The sequence below is a fragment of the Lithobates pipiens genome, unplaced genomic scaffold, assembly GCF_037356315.1.
Source record: "Lithobates pipiens isolate NorthernLeopardFrog02 unplaced genomic scaffold, aLitPip1_a1.2 Scaffold_10, whole genome shotgun sequence".
Taxonomy (NCBI): Eukaryota; Metazoa; Chordata; class Amphibia; order Anura; family Ranidae; genus Lithobates; species Lithobates pipiens.
Window position 1 is genome coordinate 183,278,858 of NW_027507686.1, and position 18,798 is coordinate 183,297,655.

The window sequence follows — 18,798 nt, forward strand, 5'->3', positions numbered from 1 at the left end:
TGAATCTGCATTGGTTCAGTTTTTGCAAATCTTGCTCAAAGGTCACAAACTTTGAGATGAACCCCATTAAAGTTTATAGAGGGGGGAATATTGTTACTCGATTCCACCCATTTTAGGGATAATAAGCAAGCAAGCTATTTTCAAACAAAATGCACAGTAAGCTGGGCACTGCCATGGGGTACGTACCGATGACAAAATGAAAGAATAAGAATAAAATGTTGGTTTCCCTACAAAGGTCTAACACAAGCTCAACAATATAGCTGCTGTGAGCCACCCTTCTTAACAGAAGGGTTGGGTTACTCATTTTTTTAAATTATTGGCTTTGATAACTCAGCTGACTAGGGAAAAGGCTATAAACTGCATTATAAATTGCTCCCTATTTCTGGTTTCAAACCTTTCAGCTAAAAGTTCGGGATTTGAGAACCCAAACTTCATTCCTACTCTTCCTAGAAAAAAAATGATATTAGTTTACACTTTGAAAATTAATAAATGAGGCCTTGTTTTAAAGTGTTTTCAAGAAATGTGGACTCCACAGATAAATTGAAATGGCAGATCCCTATCAAAAATAGCCTTTGTTTATGAATAATCTTCCTGTTTCTCCATTACCATGTATATAGAGTGAATGATCAGTTGTTTTTCTTCCTGCTAACAGGTTGCAACATCAGTCTGTGTTCTGATGTAAAAGCAGATTGTGAGCCTGGCTATGAAGCTGTGCTGCAGATGAATGCAGGAGGTTGCTGCCCAGTCTACGAATGTGGTAAGTGATTGTCTCCTTTCTCAATATTGAGTTTCCAGTATTATGAAAATAGTTTGTTTAATTTATATTATATGTTCAGTCATTACCTAATCGTGCCCCCAAATCTCCCACTGTAGAGTGTTTCCCAGCATCATATGCTCCCTCAACCATGTTCCCATAGGGAGAAAAAGTTTTCACTATTCAGTGTGGCTTGTCAAATTCCTAAAGAGGCTACTTCTGGGAGCTCAGTTTTATATAGACATGGTTCTAAAGCTACATCTATGCTCAGTGAGGTTGATCTACTAAAGGCAAATAGACTATTCACTTTGCAAGGTAAGTTGCATTTTGCATAGAGCTTAGTATATGAAACTAATCTCAGGTGGCTTCCATACAAGCAAAGATGGTGTATCTTTTAATTTTCCTTGAACGTGAGTGGATATTCTTTACAATGTGACATGTCACCACATTCGCTAAGGTCTTTCTCATGCAAAGCAAAACTTTACTTGCAAAGTGAACATACTATATCTTTAGCAAATCAACCCCAGTGTGTGAACTGAGTCTTTGGAGTCCAGGCAACAGCATTATTTTGCTGAATAAGAAGACAATGTATGCAAAGAGAGTGACAGGGCATGGGGAAAGGTGGAGCTCTGCAGTTCAGCAGGCAGGAATGACAACCAGTGGAGGCTGGTGCTGGAGGATTTTTTGGGAGGGAGCAGTTGGGGTCCACACTCACCCTATGAGTGGAGCCCTCCAGTGGTCATGGTTCCCCTGGTGCCTGATACCACAGCTTCTGTGTTGACCCAGTCTTCTTTCTGGGTTCTGGGTCTTTAGCCTCCTGTCCTGATTGGCTGGGGCGGGAAGCCGGAAACTGATGGTGAGTGTAGATTTGCTGGTATCGCAGGGTGGGAGGTGCTCTGCGCCCGGAGGACAACATGAAATAGGCCAATTGGGGCCTCAGGCTCCGGTTTACGTGCTTGTGAGGGGGTGACTGACCTGGTGGAGACCTGTTGGTCCGGCACAATGCACAGTGCATGACCATACACATGAATTGAGGATTGTGTGGGCTGGGGGGGGGGCACCCCTTGTGGACTGGCCACCATTGATAACAACACTGGATAGGAATTTAAAGGCATACTGGAATATTGGCAGATCCAGTTATTTTTTTCTTCTTGCTGGAGTTTAAGGGATAAAGCATAGTATTGGATAGATGTACTGAATATGTTTTGTTCCCTAACATATACATTGATTTTGTTTATTTCTCCACAGTTCCAAAAGATGTCTGTGTTCATAATGGAACAGAGTACCAGGTAACAACAACTGTAACCCATCTCCTCTGTACCAGCCTTTGTTGCTTATATTGCTTTCTTTAGATGCACTTTGATAAATCCTTTTTACTTTATTATGTTTTATCATGTTTTAGCCAGGTGGAATTGTTCCTTCTTCAAACCCCTGTGAAATGTGCATGTGTGATGGCACAATGAATATGACTTCAGAAATGCACAATATAAACTGCACTCCAGTTTTGTGTAGCATCAAATGTGCAGAGGTAAGTCTCAGAAATATAACATACTCAAGATCCTCCCTGGAAGCCACATGTTAAGTGACACTCCCTGTGTTGTATCCCCTAGGGCTTTACTTACCAAGAAGTTCCTGGACAATGTTGTGGAACCTGTGTACAGACTCAGTGTATCATGGATCTTCCTGATAACTCCACGCATCTGCTTAATGTAAGTGCTGTAGTTTTTAGGCTATGCAAAACTTTTTAGATCTACTGAGGATTTTTTTGACAAAAAACATCTGTTTGTGTTTTTCTTAGCCTGGAGAAACCTGGTCACATCCTGGAGATAACTGTACTGAGTATGAATGTGTGAAAAAGAAAGGAAAATTATTGCTTGAGACATCCAAAAGATCATGTCCAAAGATCAACCTGGATGACTGTGTACCGGTAAGTATTGAAACAGCTTGAGCACATTTGATGTATTACCAATGCAGACTATTCACTTAGCAAAGCGAGGCTGTGTTTACTTCAATTATCCATTCATGTGCAACCAAATTTTTTTTATTTCCTTTGCACTTGATTGAGCATTAAAAGTGAACACAGCTTTATCTTTCTTTAGTAAGCTAAGTGATCATTCACTCCTTAAGTAAATCAACCCCATTAACATGAAGTAAACCTTCAGCTAATTATCATTCAGTTTGATATTTTTTTTTTTTACATATATGGCAAATGTTTAGTAATTAAGTGACATTAAAAGTCAGTAAATATTTATTGGAACTATTGTGTTAAAAAATCAGTACTATTCCATTGTAATACAACTCAATATGTGATTTCTAAATGTTATACAATTTTCAAAGCTCACAGCAATTTTTACAGCTCAAACTTTGGATGGAAAATTCTCATTCGAACAGTGACTACATCCAATCAGATGCAGTCACTGTTCAGTTATATACAGTTGCTGGTAGCAGTGATTTCCACAGACAGGCCATAAATAATGCAATAATTGCTTGATTCTCCTATCAACACAGTCAGTGCTGATGGGTGAATATGTCCCATGGAAACATTGTGTTTTCCTGGGAGAGAGCCTCCCTTGCCAGGAGAACATAGTGATTATTGCTGGCAGCTATAGCCATTGGCAGTAATTGCATGTAAGGATCCAACATGCTGGTTGTTCCCAAGTCGATCAATCGATTAACTTGGGTACAATCAGCCTGCCCATAGATGGTTTTAATCTCGACTGTCCCTGCTGAACCGGCTGAGATTTGACCATCTATGGACAGCTTTAGTGAGGATGGAATGATTTATCTGTATATTGCTAGCCTAACAATAAACACAGTAATAATTCATAAGCTCCAATACTACTATCATATCTCTCTTTTCAGGGAACAATTGGGAAAGACAGTAAAGGATGTTGCCTAACTTGTAAGTATTTTATCTGGCTCTATTCAAAATTAGGGTGTTTCAAGACATATATTTTATCAATGCTTTACAAAATGCTATAAACACATTTGTAAACAGATGCCACACAAATCATAAAAATAAAAGAATTTAGTGTTTTTTGTTATTGTTTTTATGAACAAGAAGAAACTCTTTTGAAATGATTTGAATGTGGTGATTATCAACAAATAATATATTTCTAGCTTATCAACTATTTCTTTAGAATGTCAGACAGGAAAAACACACGGAAAGGATCGTCATAACAATAAATAGACATTTACATTCAGATTTCACTGTTATTTCATCCAGGTGTCCAAGAAACAACCAAGTGTCAGAGTGTAAAGACTGAGGAGATCATCCTTCAGAATGGCTGCAAGTCTCTGAAGCCTGTAAAGATGTCCTATTGCAAAGGGGGGTGTGAAAGTTACTCCAGGTATGTTGTTTGCTAATGAGAAGTAATATACTGCTGTGCAGCACACTGTATAGTTAAAATATAATTAAAGGCAACTATTTTTTAGTTTTGGATTGAGTAGAAAGGGATTAGAACTTTTGTCAGCTGTTATTGCTGTCTGTGCCCCCGTTAGAGAGATTCACCCTCTCTATTTGTCCTGTTTACCATTATCACTGAAAGCAAAATGAAAGAAAATGTCAAATTTTTGTTTTTCCCAGAACAGGAAGAGTGGGGATATCTTCCAATGGGGACACTATTTCTGGTGCCCTAGATAACAGCCAGGGGGAGTACCTCATTCGAGCAATTCACTAGGACACTGGACACAGATGGCAAAAATAAACCTGACAGGAGTTATAGCCCTCCCTAAAGCCTGGTACACATTAACAGTTCTTTTATCATGCAACTCAGATGTACTAGTACAGCGATCTCCCCCACTGAGCTGTTGTGTTCTGACAGGGGGACGCCTCCCCCCACCAGAGCACTCCACCATTGGCTGAGAGTGCTAATCCGATGCCGGTCAGCTGACTTCTGTTGGACAGACCAACATACACATGGGCCGAATGTCGGCTGTTTCTTTTTGAACCGGCAAATGTCTCCCAACAATCGTCCCGTGTATACCCGGCTTTACTTTATCAAACAAGAAGAAAGAAAAAAATTTGCCCTTTAATTTTAATATAAGCTCAATCACCAGGCCCTTGTTTATTTACCATGTTTAAAATAAATAGCAAATTGGGTACATTTACAAACCGGAAAATTGTATACTTACCTTTCCGTAATTTTCCTTTCCTGTCGCATCTTCATGGCAGCATACACTCTGGGTTGTGACTCCGCCCCCACAACCTGATAGGACCACATAGCTATAAGATGAAGATACGCCCCCCGCCCCGGTATTCTCTGTATATATGAATCACCTTTGTGGGTGGGATATTGTATGCTGCCATGAAGATGCAACAGGAAAGGAAAATTACGGAAAGGTAAGTATACAATTTTCCGGTTTCCTGTCGCATCATGGCAGCATACACTCTGGGGATTAACTCGCAGACTGGGTGGGAGATGCAAAGGTAAACGTTTATTAGCAAGGAATAGAAGAGTTGGCTTGAATAATGGACTTTCCAAATTCTACTGTTGATAGCCGAGCTGAGTCCACCTTGTAATGAGTGATAAAGGTGTTCCTGGAGGACCAAGTGGCCGCTCTGCAGATGGTTTCCGCTGAGACCCTACAATACGCTGCCCAGGAGGTGGCCACTGCTCTGGTGGAATGAGCCCTCAGGTCTTCAGGAATTTGCAGCTCACTCAGCAAGTAGGCTTTTTTAATGGTCTTCACCAACCAGGAGGCAATGGTTCGGGCCGATGCTGCTTGACCTCTCCTAAGGCCGTAGGGAATGATGAAGAGGTTCTCCGATCTTCTAAAGGATTCGGACATGGAAAGATATTTTATGATGTTGCCCCTTACATCCAGAGGATGAGGGTCGCCCTGGTCTGTGTTAAGGGCTGGCAAGTTGATTTCCTGGTTGAAGTGAAAAGAGGATGCCACCTTTGGGATAAAGCGATCCGAGGGTCTTAGAACTACCCTGTCCGGATGGATGATCAGATACGGCTCCTTAATCAGTAATGCTTGCATCTCTGAAACTCTCTTCGCTGATGTGATTGCGACCAGGAAGGCAACTTTTAGTGTCAGGTGCCAGAGGGAGATGTTTTCCAGCGGAAAAAAGGGGTCTTTGGATAGTACCTCTAAGACGACTGATAGGTCCCATGTTGGAAAGGAGGGCTTCCTAGGTGGTCTTAGTTTAAGACAGGCCTTCTGAAATTGCATAACAAGGGGATCATGAGCCCATTTTACCCCTGTCAGGGCAGATAGAGCTGACACCTGAACTTTCAGAGTACTAGAGCTAAGACCTTTGTCTAAGCCTGATTGCAGGAACTCTAGGATCAGAGGAGCCGAAAGGGAGGATAGATCCCGGCCAAGGTCCTGAGAGAAGGAAACAAACCTCTCCCAGACCCTGCGGTAGGTGCAGTTGGTGGTAGGTTTTCTGGCCTGGAGCAGGGTATCAACTACCTTCTGGGAGCAGCCCTGACCTAGATACCTAGCCCTCTCAGCCTCCAAGCCATCAAGTGTAGCCTCCCCGGATCTGGATGTAGTAGCTGGCCCTGGGAGAGCAAGTCGGCTGACAGGGGAAGAGCAAGAGGGTCTGCTGTGCTCAGTTGTAGGAGGGTGGTGAACCATGGCCTCCTGGGCCAAAAAGGAATCACTGCTATCACCAATGCTGTTGATCTCTTGAGCCTTAAGAGAAATCTCGCTATCAGGGGAGTCGGAGGGAAGATATACCCGAGATGGAAATTCCAGGGATGCTGGAGGCAATCTGTCCCCTCCGCTGAGTGAAAGGGAAACCTCGACAGGAACCTTCGGCACTTGGAGTTTGCCGGAGTCGCAGCAAGGTCTATGTCTGGTTGACCCCAGGTCTGGCAGATGAGGGAGAAGGCCTGAGGGCTCAGGGACCACTCGTTGTTGGAGGCGAACTCCCTGCTGAGCGTGTCGGCTAAGATGTTTTCGACCCCCGGGATGTAAGTCGCCCTCAGGTCCGACAGGTTCAACTGTGCCCATTCCATCACAGGGAGAACTTCCTGCATCATGGAGGGACTCCTGGTCCCCCCCTGTCTGTTTATGTAGGCGACAGCAACCTTGTTGTCCATCCTTAAGAGGACCTGCTTCCCCCTTAAAAGGGAGCTGAAAGCCAGGAGAGCCTGGAGGGCCGCCCTCATCTCCAGCACGTTCGATACCAAGTCCCGTACTTCGAAAGGCCAACGGCCCTGCACTACATGGGACTGGTAGTGGGCTCCCCAACCTTCTAGACTGGCGTCCGTGGTCACTACCTCCTGAGGAGGGATGACTATGTGTTTGTAATTGTTTAAGTTGTGGGGACGAGTCCCCCAACACAATGAGCGCCTGACTGTCTCTGAGATCCTGATCATCTGGGTCATGGATGAACCATCCCACTGATGTAGGAAGGAGTTCTGCAGAGGTCTGGTGTGCCACTGCGCCCAACGGACCATAGGAATGGTCGCTGATAGGGAGCCTAGAAGGCTGAGGCATACTCTGGCTGACAGGGATCTTGCTAAAATGGCCTTCTTCACCTTCCGAACCAATAGGGAAGACTTCTCCGGAGGCAGCTGCACTGTGTTCAACTGGGTATCTAGTTGGGCTCCTAAGAAGATCATTCTCTGGGTGGGCCGAATCTGACTTTTCCCCCAGTTTATCAGCCATCCCATATTCTGCAGAGTGGAGATGAGGATATTCCGACGTTGTAACAGTGACTCCCGGCTGTCTGAGAGGAGGAGAATATCGTCCAGATAATGGTGGACTCGCAACCCCCTCTCCCTCAGATGCGCGATAACGGGAAGAAGGTCCTTTGTAAAGGTCCTGGGAGCCATAGAAATTCCAAACGGAAGACTTCGGAACTGAAAGTGTCTGTGGTTTAGCGAAAAGCTAAGGAACTTTTGGAGTTCTGAATGGATAGGGATATGGAGGTAGGCATCCTGTAGATCTATGGAGAACATCCAGTCCCCCAGATTTATGGCCTGGAGGATAGACTGGAGGCTCTCCATTTTGAAAGCCTCTACCCGGATAGAGCAGTTTAATTTTTTTAGATCCAGGACCGGACGTAGGTCCCCTGATTTCTTTTTTACTAGAAATAGAGGGGAATAGTACCCCTGACCTCTTTGGGATAGGGGCACCTCCATAATTGCTTCCTTTTGGAGCAGATCCTGAACGTATCGAGCCAAGGCTAACCTCTTTTGCCGGGATGATGGGAGGTTTGTTGGGCAAAAATAGTCCCCCGGGGGAAGTCCCCTGAATGACCATCTGTGCCCGAAGTGAATGGTGGCTAACGTCCAGGGGTCGCTTATCATTTCCGCCCAGACCAGCGTGAACTTTGAGAGTCTGGCCCCCACCACTGCTGGCTGGGCGGACGCACCTTCAAAAGGACTTCTGGTCAGTAGATGCCGGGGTCCTGGGCTTCTGGAACCTCAGGAAGGATGTTTGAGGGGCCTTCCAGTTCCTTCTGTACTCCCTACCAGGCCTGTAGGACTTGGCATCCCTGTACCTGTCCGGGAGGTTACGCTTAAAGGGAGGAGGCCTCTGAAGCTTTGGCTTTCTATCCGAGGGGATAAGCCCTGATTTTCCGCCAGTAACCTTAGAAATAGCAGAGTCCAATTTGGCGCCAAAAAGATTCTCGCCATCATATGGGATGTGGCACCAATTGGACTTGGAAGCAGGATCTGCCGCCCAGGGTTTGAGCCAGAGAGCCCGTCTGGCCATTACCGAGGACAACATGGCCCTGGATGCAGACTTAATAGCATCCACAGATGCCTCTGCCACAAAATCCCCTGCAAGGCTTAGTTCTTGCAGGGCCCTAACTATCTGGTCCTGATCAGCGCCCTCGCATACAAGCTTTTCTGTGCTTGCTGACCAACTGGCAATCGCCTTACCCACAGCTGCAAGAACCACTGCTGGCCTGCATACGCCTCCTGCTACTAGGTAAGCTCTTTTGAGATCAGTATCAATCTTCCTATCTAGGACGTCCTTGAATGACACGGCGTTCTCGATAGGGAGCGTAACGTGCCTGGCCAGGCGCATGAGGGATGCATCCACCACTGGCGGGGACACAAGAGATTTAATTTTAGCCTCCTTTAGAGGATATAGTTTGGCAAGCCGATTGTTAAGACTTGCTTTCTTCTCGGGTCTCTGCCACTCGTCTCTGATGAGTTCCTCCAACTCATCAATGAAGGGGAAGGCTTCGGGTTCTCTCTTCAGGTACGGGAAATATTTTCTCTTTTTGGGTTGGGCCTCCTGGGGTTCCTCCCAGCTAATGGCCTCCTTCACTGACCTCACAAAAGGCTCTATTAGGGAGAAATCAAAGCCAGCTGAAGCCTCTAGTTCTTCCTCTTTTAAAGGAGAAGCATGCTCTCTGGAAGTACTTGGGGGAGCCGGCGAAGCACCCCGTGGAGATAACTCCATGTCCGGAGCGACACGTGGGGCAGAAGACTCCGTGAGCTCTCTGTGTTCTTGCTCTTTTTCTCTGGTGGCTTCTTCAAAGCACCTGCGGCATGCCAACCTGTCTGGAAGGGCTATGGCCCCGCATACCCAGCAGGTATTTTCAGAAGGATGGGAGTGGTGTGCTGGTGAATGGCGCCTCCGGTCAGGAGATCTTCTTTGGCGGTAATGGCTGCGCCTTGAACGAGACCTGGAGCGACTCCTCATGCGACTCCCTTTCCCTGAGCGACTTCCTCCACCCGAATGGCTCCGCCTATGGCCAGAGCGGTTTCTTCTATGCGAGGAATCTCTGCGAGATGATCTTGCGGACCTGATGGGGCTAACCATTTAGGTAGCGTTAGTGCGTCCTGCTCTCTTTTTCGATCTTCTCTACTTACCAAACTCCTCCCCTCTTACCTAGTATGCTGGTGGTGATCTGCTGGAGCAGTGGTCTCCATGGATAGGGAACAGAGGAAGCCTGAAGACACAGGTAACACAAAAAGGGTAAGGAAGATAAAGCCATAACAGAAACAAGAGGGGAATAGAGAGTAGAAAAATACAGGGGAGATACTTACCAAACAGAGAGGCAACACTGGGGCAGAAAAAACAGAAAAGCAGCAGTCATGAAATTCAGCTGAGCACAAAAACAGGCAAAAAAGGCATCTGCATTAAAAAAAAAGGCATCTTCCCCTTTTAAAATTGGAGCCAGGTTCACGACCCGCCCGCACATGCTCAGTAGCGCCATGCGGCCACCGGCGCCATCTTGGAAAAGGGAAAAGACATAGATAGACATACACAGGCTGCCCAAAGTGCACAGTGAGCATGTGCAAAGCGGCAGAGTGACCAGGAAGAATGCTGATACTACTATGGTACTACAGAGCTCAGGAAAAGGTAAAATATGGCAGAGAGGCAACACTGGGGAAAGGCACCAGACAACTTAAGGTGACAAGAGATACTGAAGGTAGAGAGTATGCTGTCAAGCTGCAGACAGAGTGACACCAGGGAGGAAGAGGAAACCGGAGACCACCACAGGTACTAAGCCTGTTTAAGGCTTAAAGACCAATCTTTTTGTTATATGCCTTCAGCCTGTTTAAGGCTTACTTCCAATGGCTATAGAGGCAATGCTCTGTTTGCAGAGAAAAAGTATTCATACCCCTGAGATCACCAGAGTGGGGTTCCTTCCATTTAGCTTCCTTTAGAGGCTGTACCGGTAAGGACTTCCACCCAGGAGAGGCTAGAACCTGGCTGGGGCGAAGCGGTAAGAGGGTGATGATCCGTGCGGTCCCAACAGGTGAGGAAAAATAAGAGAATACCAGGGCGGGGGGCGTATCTTCATCTTATAGCTATGTGGTCCTATCAGGTTGTGGGGGCGGAGTCACAACCCAGAGTGTATGCTGCCATGATGCGACAGGAAAGAATATGGGCAACACATTTTCTGAGTATTAGGAACCCCTGCAGCTGCAATACTTGGCAGAAAGCTGCGACAGATATGCAAAGTTATCACTTGAGATGACGTAGATTTTCACACAAGTGATCAGGGGCAGGTATCATTGTATTGAAGTGCTACTGTAGAGCAACAAATGGAGAAATTACTAATCATTCTTTCTAATTATAATGAAACTACCCCATAATCTGTCTCACTGCTTCTGTTTAGCGATGCTTTGCTGTGCACTGGAATTGGTAAATGTCCCCTGATTGTTTTTATGCACTTATAAACACTACTGCCTATATGTACATTTTTGCCAATGGTTTTTTTATTGTCTTCCTATGTTAAAAAGACAGAGGCTCCAAATGTTTTTGTTCATATGGTTCATGCTCCACCCCCTATGAGATGCTTGAACCCTCTGTTAACCCTATTTGTTGCTTAAAAAGCACCCTATGTTCAAAAGTACATGAAATCTATGACTGCCTGAACTTTATTTTGTTTCTGTTTTTATGACAGTTGCATCTTAGTCTGAGTTATGTATAAATTGGATGCTTTTATTTTGAATCACTGAGGCCAAATTAAAATGTTACTTATGTCTGTACATGAGCTGATTACATTAAAGCATGGGTGAACCCCAAAAGCATACATGTAATATATTTCAACCTACAGTTCTTTAGATGTAGTGCTTGCATTAGTTTTTACCTTTTCAGTCTAAGAACAATTGCAGCAAGTACACATCCTGTGAGTTTAAAGGAAAGCACAAAGGGCTTTATCTTTATTTTGTAAGCTACTAGTCCCATTAATCCACCAAATAATGGAGATGAACAAAGACAGACATGTTTGAAGTTCAGTCTGTGGGACTACCATGGCTGCCTATATTGACACAGTGCAGAAATAATGCATAATAATGGCATTAAAATCAAGGGCCCTTTTAATTTGATTGTCTTGTACGTGCTCGAAGGTCTGCCTAATCATATGACCATTATGATTGGCTCCTGATCTTTATTATAAACTGAGAGCTGTCTTTGACAGTTCAGTCTCTTAGCTGGGAGCAGGCAGTGAGCACCCAGTTGTGCCAGGCGAGCACAGTGGTTACCCAGTTAAGTCACATTTGGTTTAATGACTGGACAACACTTGTTTAATTGCATTTTTTGTACATGCACTGAAAACCATGAGAATAAATGAATGCTAATGCCATATTTTGTTTATTTTCAGGTACTCAGCAAAATCCAAATCTATTGAGCACAAATGCGGTTGCTGTCGGGAAACAAAAACAGAAATAGTAACCATTAAATTAAGCTGTCCGAACGGTAATATAATCAAGTACAGCTTTGTTGATATCAAGAATTGTTCCTGTGCTGTTTGCAGTAAAGAAAAAGAAGATGAAGAAGCTTCTTATGTGACAAACTCTATACCTCAAACCACTGTAAAAGTAAAGAAGGCTACAAAGCTGGCCAAGGACAGCAAAAGTCAACAATCAGAGAGCAAAGAATCAGAATCAGAGTCTATCGAAAACAAAGAGCCTGACACTAGCTCAGAGGAGACAATTAAGTCTAAGCCAATATCACAGCCAGGTGGGAAATAGGTAACAAAGCAAGTCCCACAGAGCACAAAGAAAAGTCCAAATGCATCAAAGAATCCACCGAAATTTTGAAGAAAAGCAACATGCCAGGAAATTAAAAATAAGTAATTAGAAATAATAAAAATATACAAAAATGTTTCCTACTTTAAATGCTGGGAATCCCTTTAAAGCGTGGTTGAACCCAGGCACAAAAAAGATATTGGGGCTTGCCAGTCCTGCATTCTGGTGGTGCATTCATTTTTTTCCTTTATGTTCACCTGCTGTTACTGCAAATAACAAAAGATGGCTACACTCCCCCAGTGCAAATGTGGAGGGAGTCATTGTTGTCCTCTAGATTGGACATCAAACATTTTTGGCATAGTTCATCTCCATTATAAGGATGATTGAGGAAGTTAGTAATTTTTATTGAAAAATAGGATTCTTTATGTTTTCAGTTAGGGTTAGAGGAATGACATGGGGCATTGCATTTTTGTACTTGCTAAAAATATTCTTTGCATAGAAAAGGAAATGGATCAACCACATCTAAGGACTGATAAACTGCAATATATAAAATTTTTGTTCTTGGGTTTAGTTATCCTTTAATTATATAACCAATGTAATTAAACCTTATGACTAAACTTATTTTACTTAAATTGCTGGGTGAGATTTCTTTGTGAACAATAATGTCTGTACTCAAAATGTCATAATTTATATTTATAACGTTGATTAATAAACTTATTTTGAGCAAGTTACCCTATTGTTTTTTTTTAATGACGGTCAGGTGTAATTTGAACTTATGATATCTCAGGAGCCGCTTGAATACTCTCTCTTGCTTTATCTCTTCAGCTGGGCACACAGTATTTTCCAGAGCCAGGCACACACTTATGCCATGTACACACGATCAGAATTCCGGCCAGAAAAAGACTGATGAGAGCTTTTTATCGGAAAATGTGACCGTGTGTATGCTCCATCAGAATTTAGCTGTCCGAATTTCCGCCAGCCAAAAATTGATAGCATGTTCTCAATTTTCCCGACAGAAAAACGTTCTATCGGAAATTCTGATCGTGTTTATGCAATTCCGACATGCCAAAAATCACACATGATCAGATTCAACTACGAGACGGAAGCTATTGGCTACTGGCTATTGAACTTCCTTTTTCTAGTCCCGTCATACGTGTTGTATGTCACCGCTTTCTAAACTATCAGAATTTGGTGTGACCGTGTGTAGGCAAGACAGCTTGAGTGGAATTCCATCAGGAAAACCATCAGAGCTTTTTCCGACGAGAATTCCGATCGTGTGTACGCGGCATTAGGCTCCTTTCTTGAATAATCAGTCTAGGGGTTTTGGTTGTTTTTGATGTTTTATTTGAGAACTTGGACATGGAAGGGTAGATAGTGGGAACTCCAGATTCAACTGATTACAGGGTGGACAACTGCTTCAACTTGACTGTGGAATTTCTATTTGCAGAAACATTGAGCAATGAGGACAGACTATTGGTTTTAAGGACACTAGCCAGTATCCCCTTTCTACTGTACCCAGTGGCTGACTTTCCTAGCACAGACTACAAAAGAACAGACCCCTAGATCTTTGTAACAAAGAGAGAAAACAATAATTGTCACGCTAAGTACTCCAAGGGCAGAAGCGAAAGCAACAACACTTGGGAGTTTAAAGTGTATAAGACCATACACAATAGCAGAAATGTATTCAAAAGTTGTGAATGTACGTGAAAAAAGGGGGCAATGGATGTTAAACTCAGAGGGACAATGGTGAACACTATTGGTCCAGATTCCATGTAAAATGGCAGTGGGGAGAAGATAATGATTAAAATGAAATGTTCAAAACAAAGTCCTTATGTCCTGGGTGGTGGCCACAGAGAATGGGATGAGGGTCTTGAACTTACACTGGAAAGGCAGCAAGCTGAAGAGCAGAAGAGACTCTGGGATAAAAGCATAGGAAAACAGAAAAGCAGCAGCAATTGTGTATCTATTTTGTATCAATTTTGAAAAAAAATTATTCTAAAAGTAATGCAAATGTAAAAGTAATGTTAAAAACAAGCACATCAAGGATGGTAAGGACCCGACCGTATGTAGTAATTACAGACCCATTTCCCTTATAAACATGGACCTTATGCTGTTCACTAAAATACTGGCAAAGAAGCTAGCCCGTCACATGGAAAACCTAATCCATCTAGATCAAGTGGGGTTTATTCCCACAAGGGAAGCCAGAGACAGTGCAACGAAAGTGCTGAACCTCATTCATATAGCTAATCAGACCCACAAACCATCTATATTTGTCAACACCGATGCTGAAAAGGCGTTTGACCGCGTTCACTGGCATTACATGTTTGTGGTCCTAAAGCATGTCGGGCTAGGGGAAACTATAATTAAATGGATTACCCAAATTTACTCAACCCCTACTGCACAGGTCAAAACTAATGGCATCCTATCAGATCCCTTACAGATCACAAACTGAACTAGACAGAGTTGTCCGCTGTCACCCCTCTTATTTGCCCTATCCCTAGAGCCATTCCTATGCAAGGTCAGACTGAACCCAGGTCAGACTGAACCCAGACATTCAAGGCCTCACAGTTGGAGACACACAATACAAAGGCTCAGTGCATGCTGACTGTTATGGAATTATTTGTGATTGGGACTCTAAAACAAAAGTTAATACTGCAGCTGTAGGAACAGATTCACAGGACGCAATCACTGTCCGTTCAGTACCAGAATGTATTATTACATGTTATTTTATACATAGATAAGAAAGGGGTGTTGTGAGATGTTATTAAAAGCTAACAAATATAACAATTGCAAGAGTAAAATGTTGAGAGGGGAGGGTTGAGTAGAGAGAGAGAGAGCTTCTAGCAGAAGATGTATCTGTGTGTTAGATGAAGGTTACAGAACACATTTCAACAGTACGAGCAAAATGGAGTCTTTTGTTCTTAAAGAAACAATACAGTGAATGTCCATGTCATTTTCCTCCTTTTGTTTATTTGACACCATTCTGTTCCGTATTACATTCAGCCAATTGCTGATAACTCCTGTTACATTGGCACAGAGAGACGGCATCTTGTTCGGCTCTCTTCTAGCTTTCTCACAATCATAGGTTCATCAAGGCTGATGGACCATTTGTTGGTACAGCGGGTAGTCACACAGAGGCATAGCCTGATGAGGAAGTAAATAACAAATAAGGGAAATAGGAACATCACAATGTAAGTGCCTAATTTCTGTAACCATGTTGCTATTCCATATAAAAAGTCACCAAAACCTCCTAAAGCCTTAAAGGGGTTCCAGCCATCTTTAGCAATATCTCAGGCCTTATTCTGTAGTTCTCTTATCGTAACAAAATGCTCTTTAATAATGTCCTCATTATCAGAAATGTATATACAACAGTCAGTGTGAAATACCTTACACATCCCACCTTGAGCTGCAGTGAGATAATTTAGCATTAATCTGTGCTCTAATACAACTTTTTTTAAGCTGAGCCATTTCTTCAGTTAATAAACCTATATCAGTGGTAGTAAGTAATAATCTCATCTACAATTCTAGTGTAATTATTTATTCTTCTCATTGCTTCAATTCCATAAACTAAAGGGTATTCTTGACTTTAATCTGGCCGCACTGTATTTTTGCGAACAGCCAAAGCAGGTGCTAACTTCACAATATAATATGTACCTGTAACATTAGTAGGAAGCCAGGCGTAAGCTTTATTTCCACATAATATGGAACTCTACGTATTGATGGTACACCTGCTCCAAAAAAACTGGAAGCAATAACATGGAATCTCAGGTAACCAATATTTTCACATATTGGGAACTGTGAGCAATTTGTACTATAAAGGGTTCTATATAGTTCTGGATCTGGGATATAATAATATTGACCATAGTTTCCTCCATAAACTGTAATCTTTTCTTCGGTGCTATCTGAATTGCCCAACCGTGTACATTTAGTGTTAAATGGGCATGTAATGTTTAAACAAATCTGTGGAGTGTCTATTTGTTTTGAAACATCACATTTACTGATCTGTGCTCATTAGCTGTGAGGACTATGTATGAGCCATTTATTCTGGTTCTGTTTAGATCTGTGAAGTTGAGAGTCATTGCTATCATGGGTATTGTTCCTGTTTGGGGATGCAAGTGAGAACACACCCAGCAGTTCTCACAAACAAAAAGAAAAGAAACATCATCATAATTGTTTCAAAGAATATCATCAATTCAGGATTTTCTTGCAGTGACTGGCAGGTGGGCTTTCTTTCCAACTTGACAGCGGTTGACAACCGGTTGTCAAAAGCACCAAATGTGGTCCATCAAATTTTGGTTCTAGCTTATAAACACCTTCATGTATTTTATTCAATGTTCTTTGCAAAATCTGAACATATTCTAACAGTGAGAAGCCTGCAACTGTTGGGGAAAATATAGCTGTTTTGGGTGGCCCTCTAAATAAAATCTCATAGGGGGACAGCCCATGTGGTTGTTTAGGGGTAGTCTGTACAGAATATAGAATATAGAGCTAATGGCAAAGCTTCCACCCATCCTTTTCTTGTATCTGCTTTAATTTTTGCACATCTGTTTTTTAAGGATGATAAGGTGTATGGAAAGCTTGCTGTATGTGAAGGGATTCCATTACCTCTTTCATTACTTCCCCAGTAAAATGGGTTCCTCTGTCACTCTCAATAGTTTCAGGAACCCCATATCTACAAACTATTTTGTTCAAAATGTTCTTTGCTTTTGTTTTTGCATTTGCTTTTGCTCCCGGCCAGCACTCAGGCCAAACTGAAAACATGTCAAGGCACACTAGAGCGTACTCATAGGTGCCTATTCTGGGCATCTGAATGTAGTCTATTTGAATTCTTTGGAAAGGGAAATCTGGCTTAGGAGAATGCTTTTGGGGGAACATGGGCAGGCCTCCCGGCATTGTACAGAGCACAAGTGAGACATGAAGCACAAAACCTGGCTGCAAATGCACTAAATCCAGGTGCTATCCAATAGCAGTCAGTAAGTGCCACCATCATGCCCTTAGCAAGATGACTGAGGCCATGTGCCAGTTGCGCTAAAACTGGGTGCAAACTCCTGGGTAGGGTTGAGCCGAACACCCCCCGGTTCGGTTTGCACCAGAACCTTCGAACGGACCGAAAATTCATACAAACTTTAGAACCCCATTAAAGTCTATGGGACTCGAACGTTCAAAATCGAAAGTGCTCATTTTAAAGGCTAATATGCAAGATATTGTCCTAAAAAGGGTTTAGGGACCTGGCTCCTGCCGCAGGGGACATGGATCAATGCAAAAAAAGTTTTAAAAACTGCCATTTTTTCGGGAGCACTGATTTTAATGACGATTAAAGTGAAAAAAAAGTGTGAAATATTCCTTTAAATATCTTGCCTGGTGGGTGTCTATAGCATGCCTTTGAAGTGGCACGTGTTTCCCGTTTTTAGAACAGTCCCTGCACAAAATGACATCTAACGGAAAAAAAGTCATTTAAAACTGCTCACAGTTTTAATGCAATGTCTGGTTCTGCCAATATGGATGAAAATCATTGAGAAAAAGGGCATGAGTAGCCCCCCCGTCCCATTACCAGCCCCTTTGGGTCTTGTACGGATATTAAGGGGAGACCTGTACCCAAATAAAAAAAAAAGGAAGGCGTGGGGCCCCCAGGCCCTATATACTCAGAACAGCAGTATACAGGCGGTGCAAACAAGACAGGGACTGTGTAGGTTTGTTGTGTTAAGTAGAATCTGTTTGTAATTTTGAACTCGTTCATTTTTAAAGTGTAGCTCCAGTCAAAAAAATCTATTTTTAAGCTTTTTGGAAAACATAGGGAAGGGTTATCACCCCTGTATAATTTTTTTGACTGTCCGTCTTTTTTCATCTCACTTCCTGTTGTCATCTTCCGTTTGCAAGTAGGAGACGTTAGTAAGTTGGTTGTTTGAAAGTAGGGGCCTGCCCTATATGCTCTACATAAATTTGGCCCTAAGGTGTTGGTGTTGCCACAAGTTAACTCTGTAAGCCCTCAAAGTGACTCTTGGTGGGCGATGGAGCGCCCTGCTGTGAACTATTATATCAAGAATTGTAATTGCATGCCATTGTTGAACAGTGGTAGAAAAATTGGGCCTTTGGTGGTTGTGGTGGTGGTGGTGCTGGTGCTGGTGCCACAACACTGTAAGTCCTCACAGTTACTCTGGGTGGGTGCTGGAACAGGCCTTGCTGTGAAATATATCAAGAATTGTAATTACATGCACCTGTTAAACAGGGGCTGAAAAATTGGGCCTTAGGCACTGGTGCCACAACACTGCAACACCTCACAGAATCTCTAGTTGGAGATCAGGAATGCTGCAAAGCATTGGATCAAAAATTGTAATCACACACCCCCTGTTAAACAGGGGCTGAAAAATTGGGCCTTAGGTACTGGTGCTGGTGCCACTGTTAAACAGGGGCTGACAAATTGGGCCTTAGCCACTGGTGCTGGTGCCACGACATTGCAATCTCTCCCAGATACTCTAGTTGGAGTGCAGGAATGAGCCCTGCTGCAAAGCATTGCATCAAAAATTGTAATTACATGCCCCTGTTAAACAGGGGCTGAAAAATTGGGCCTTAGGCACTGGTGCTGGTGTCACGACACTGCAACCTCTCCTAGATAGTCTAGTTGGAGTGCAGGAATGAGCC

The 18,798-nt window shown here is 43.2% G+C and overlaps 1 protein-coding gene across 1 annotated transcript in view; it reads left to right on the top strand.

The window, feature by feature from the left end:
* The window catches only part of LOC143926048 (uncharacterized), a 72,792-nt gene extending 59,914 nt beyond the window's left edge, over positions 1-12,878 (top strand). The window contains exons 45-52 of the mRNA XM_077450222.1: positions 653-757; positions 2,003-2,043; positions 2,157-2,282; positions 2,365-2,463; positions 2,553-2,681; positions 3,617-3,656; positions 3,981-4,104; positions 11,793-12,878. Coding sequence (XP_077306348.1) covers positions 653-757; positions 2,003-2,043; positions 2,157-2,282; positions 2,365-2,463; positions 2,553-2,681; positions 3,617-3,656; positions 3,981-4,104; positions 11,793-12,162 — 1,034 coding nt within the window. The 3' untranslated portion in view covers positions 12,163-12,878. The remainder of the gene's footprint in view (positions 1-652; positions 758-2,002; positions 2,044-2,156; positions 2,283-2,364; positions 2,464-2,552; positions 2,682-3,616; positions 3,657-3,980; positions 4,105-11,792) is intronic.
* The last annotated feature ends 5,920 nt before the right edge of the window (positions 12,879-18,798 follow it).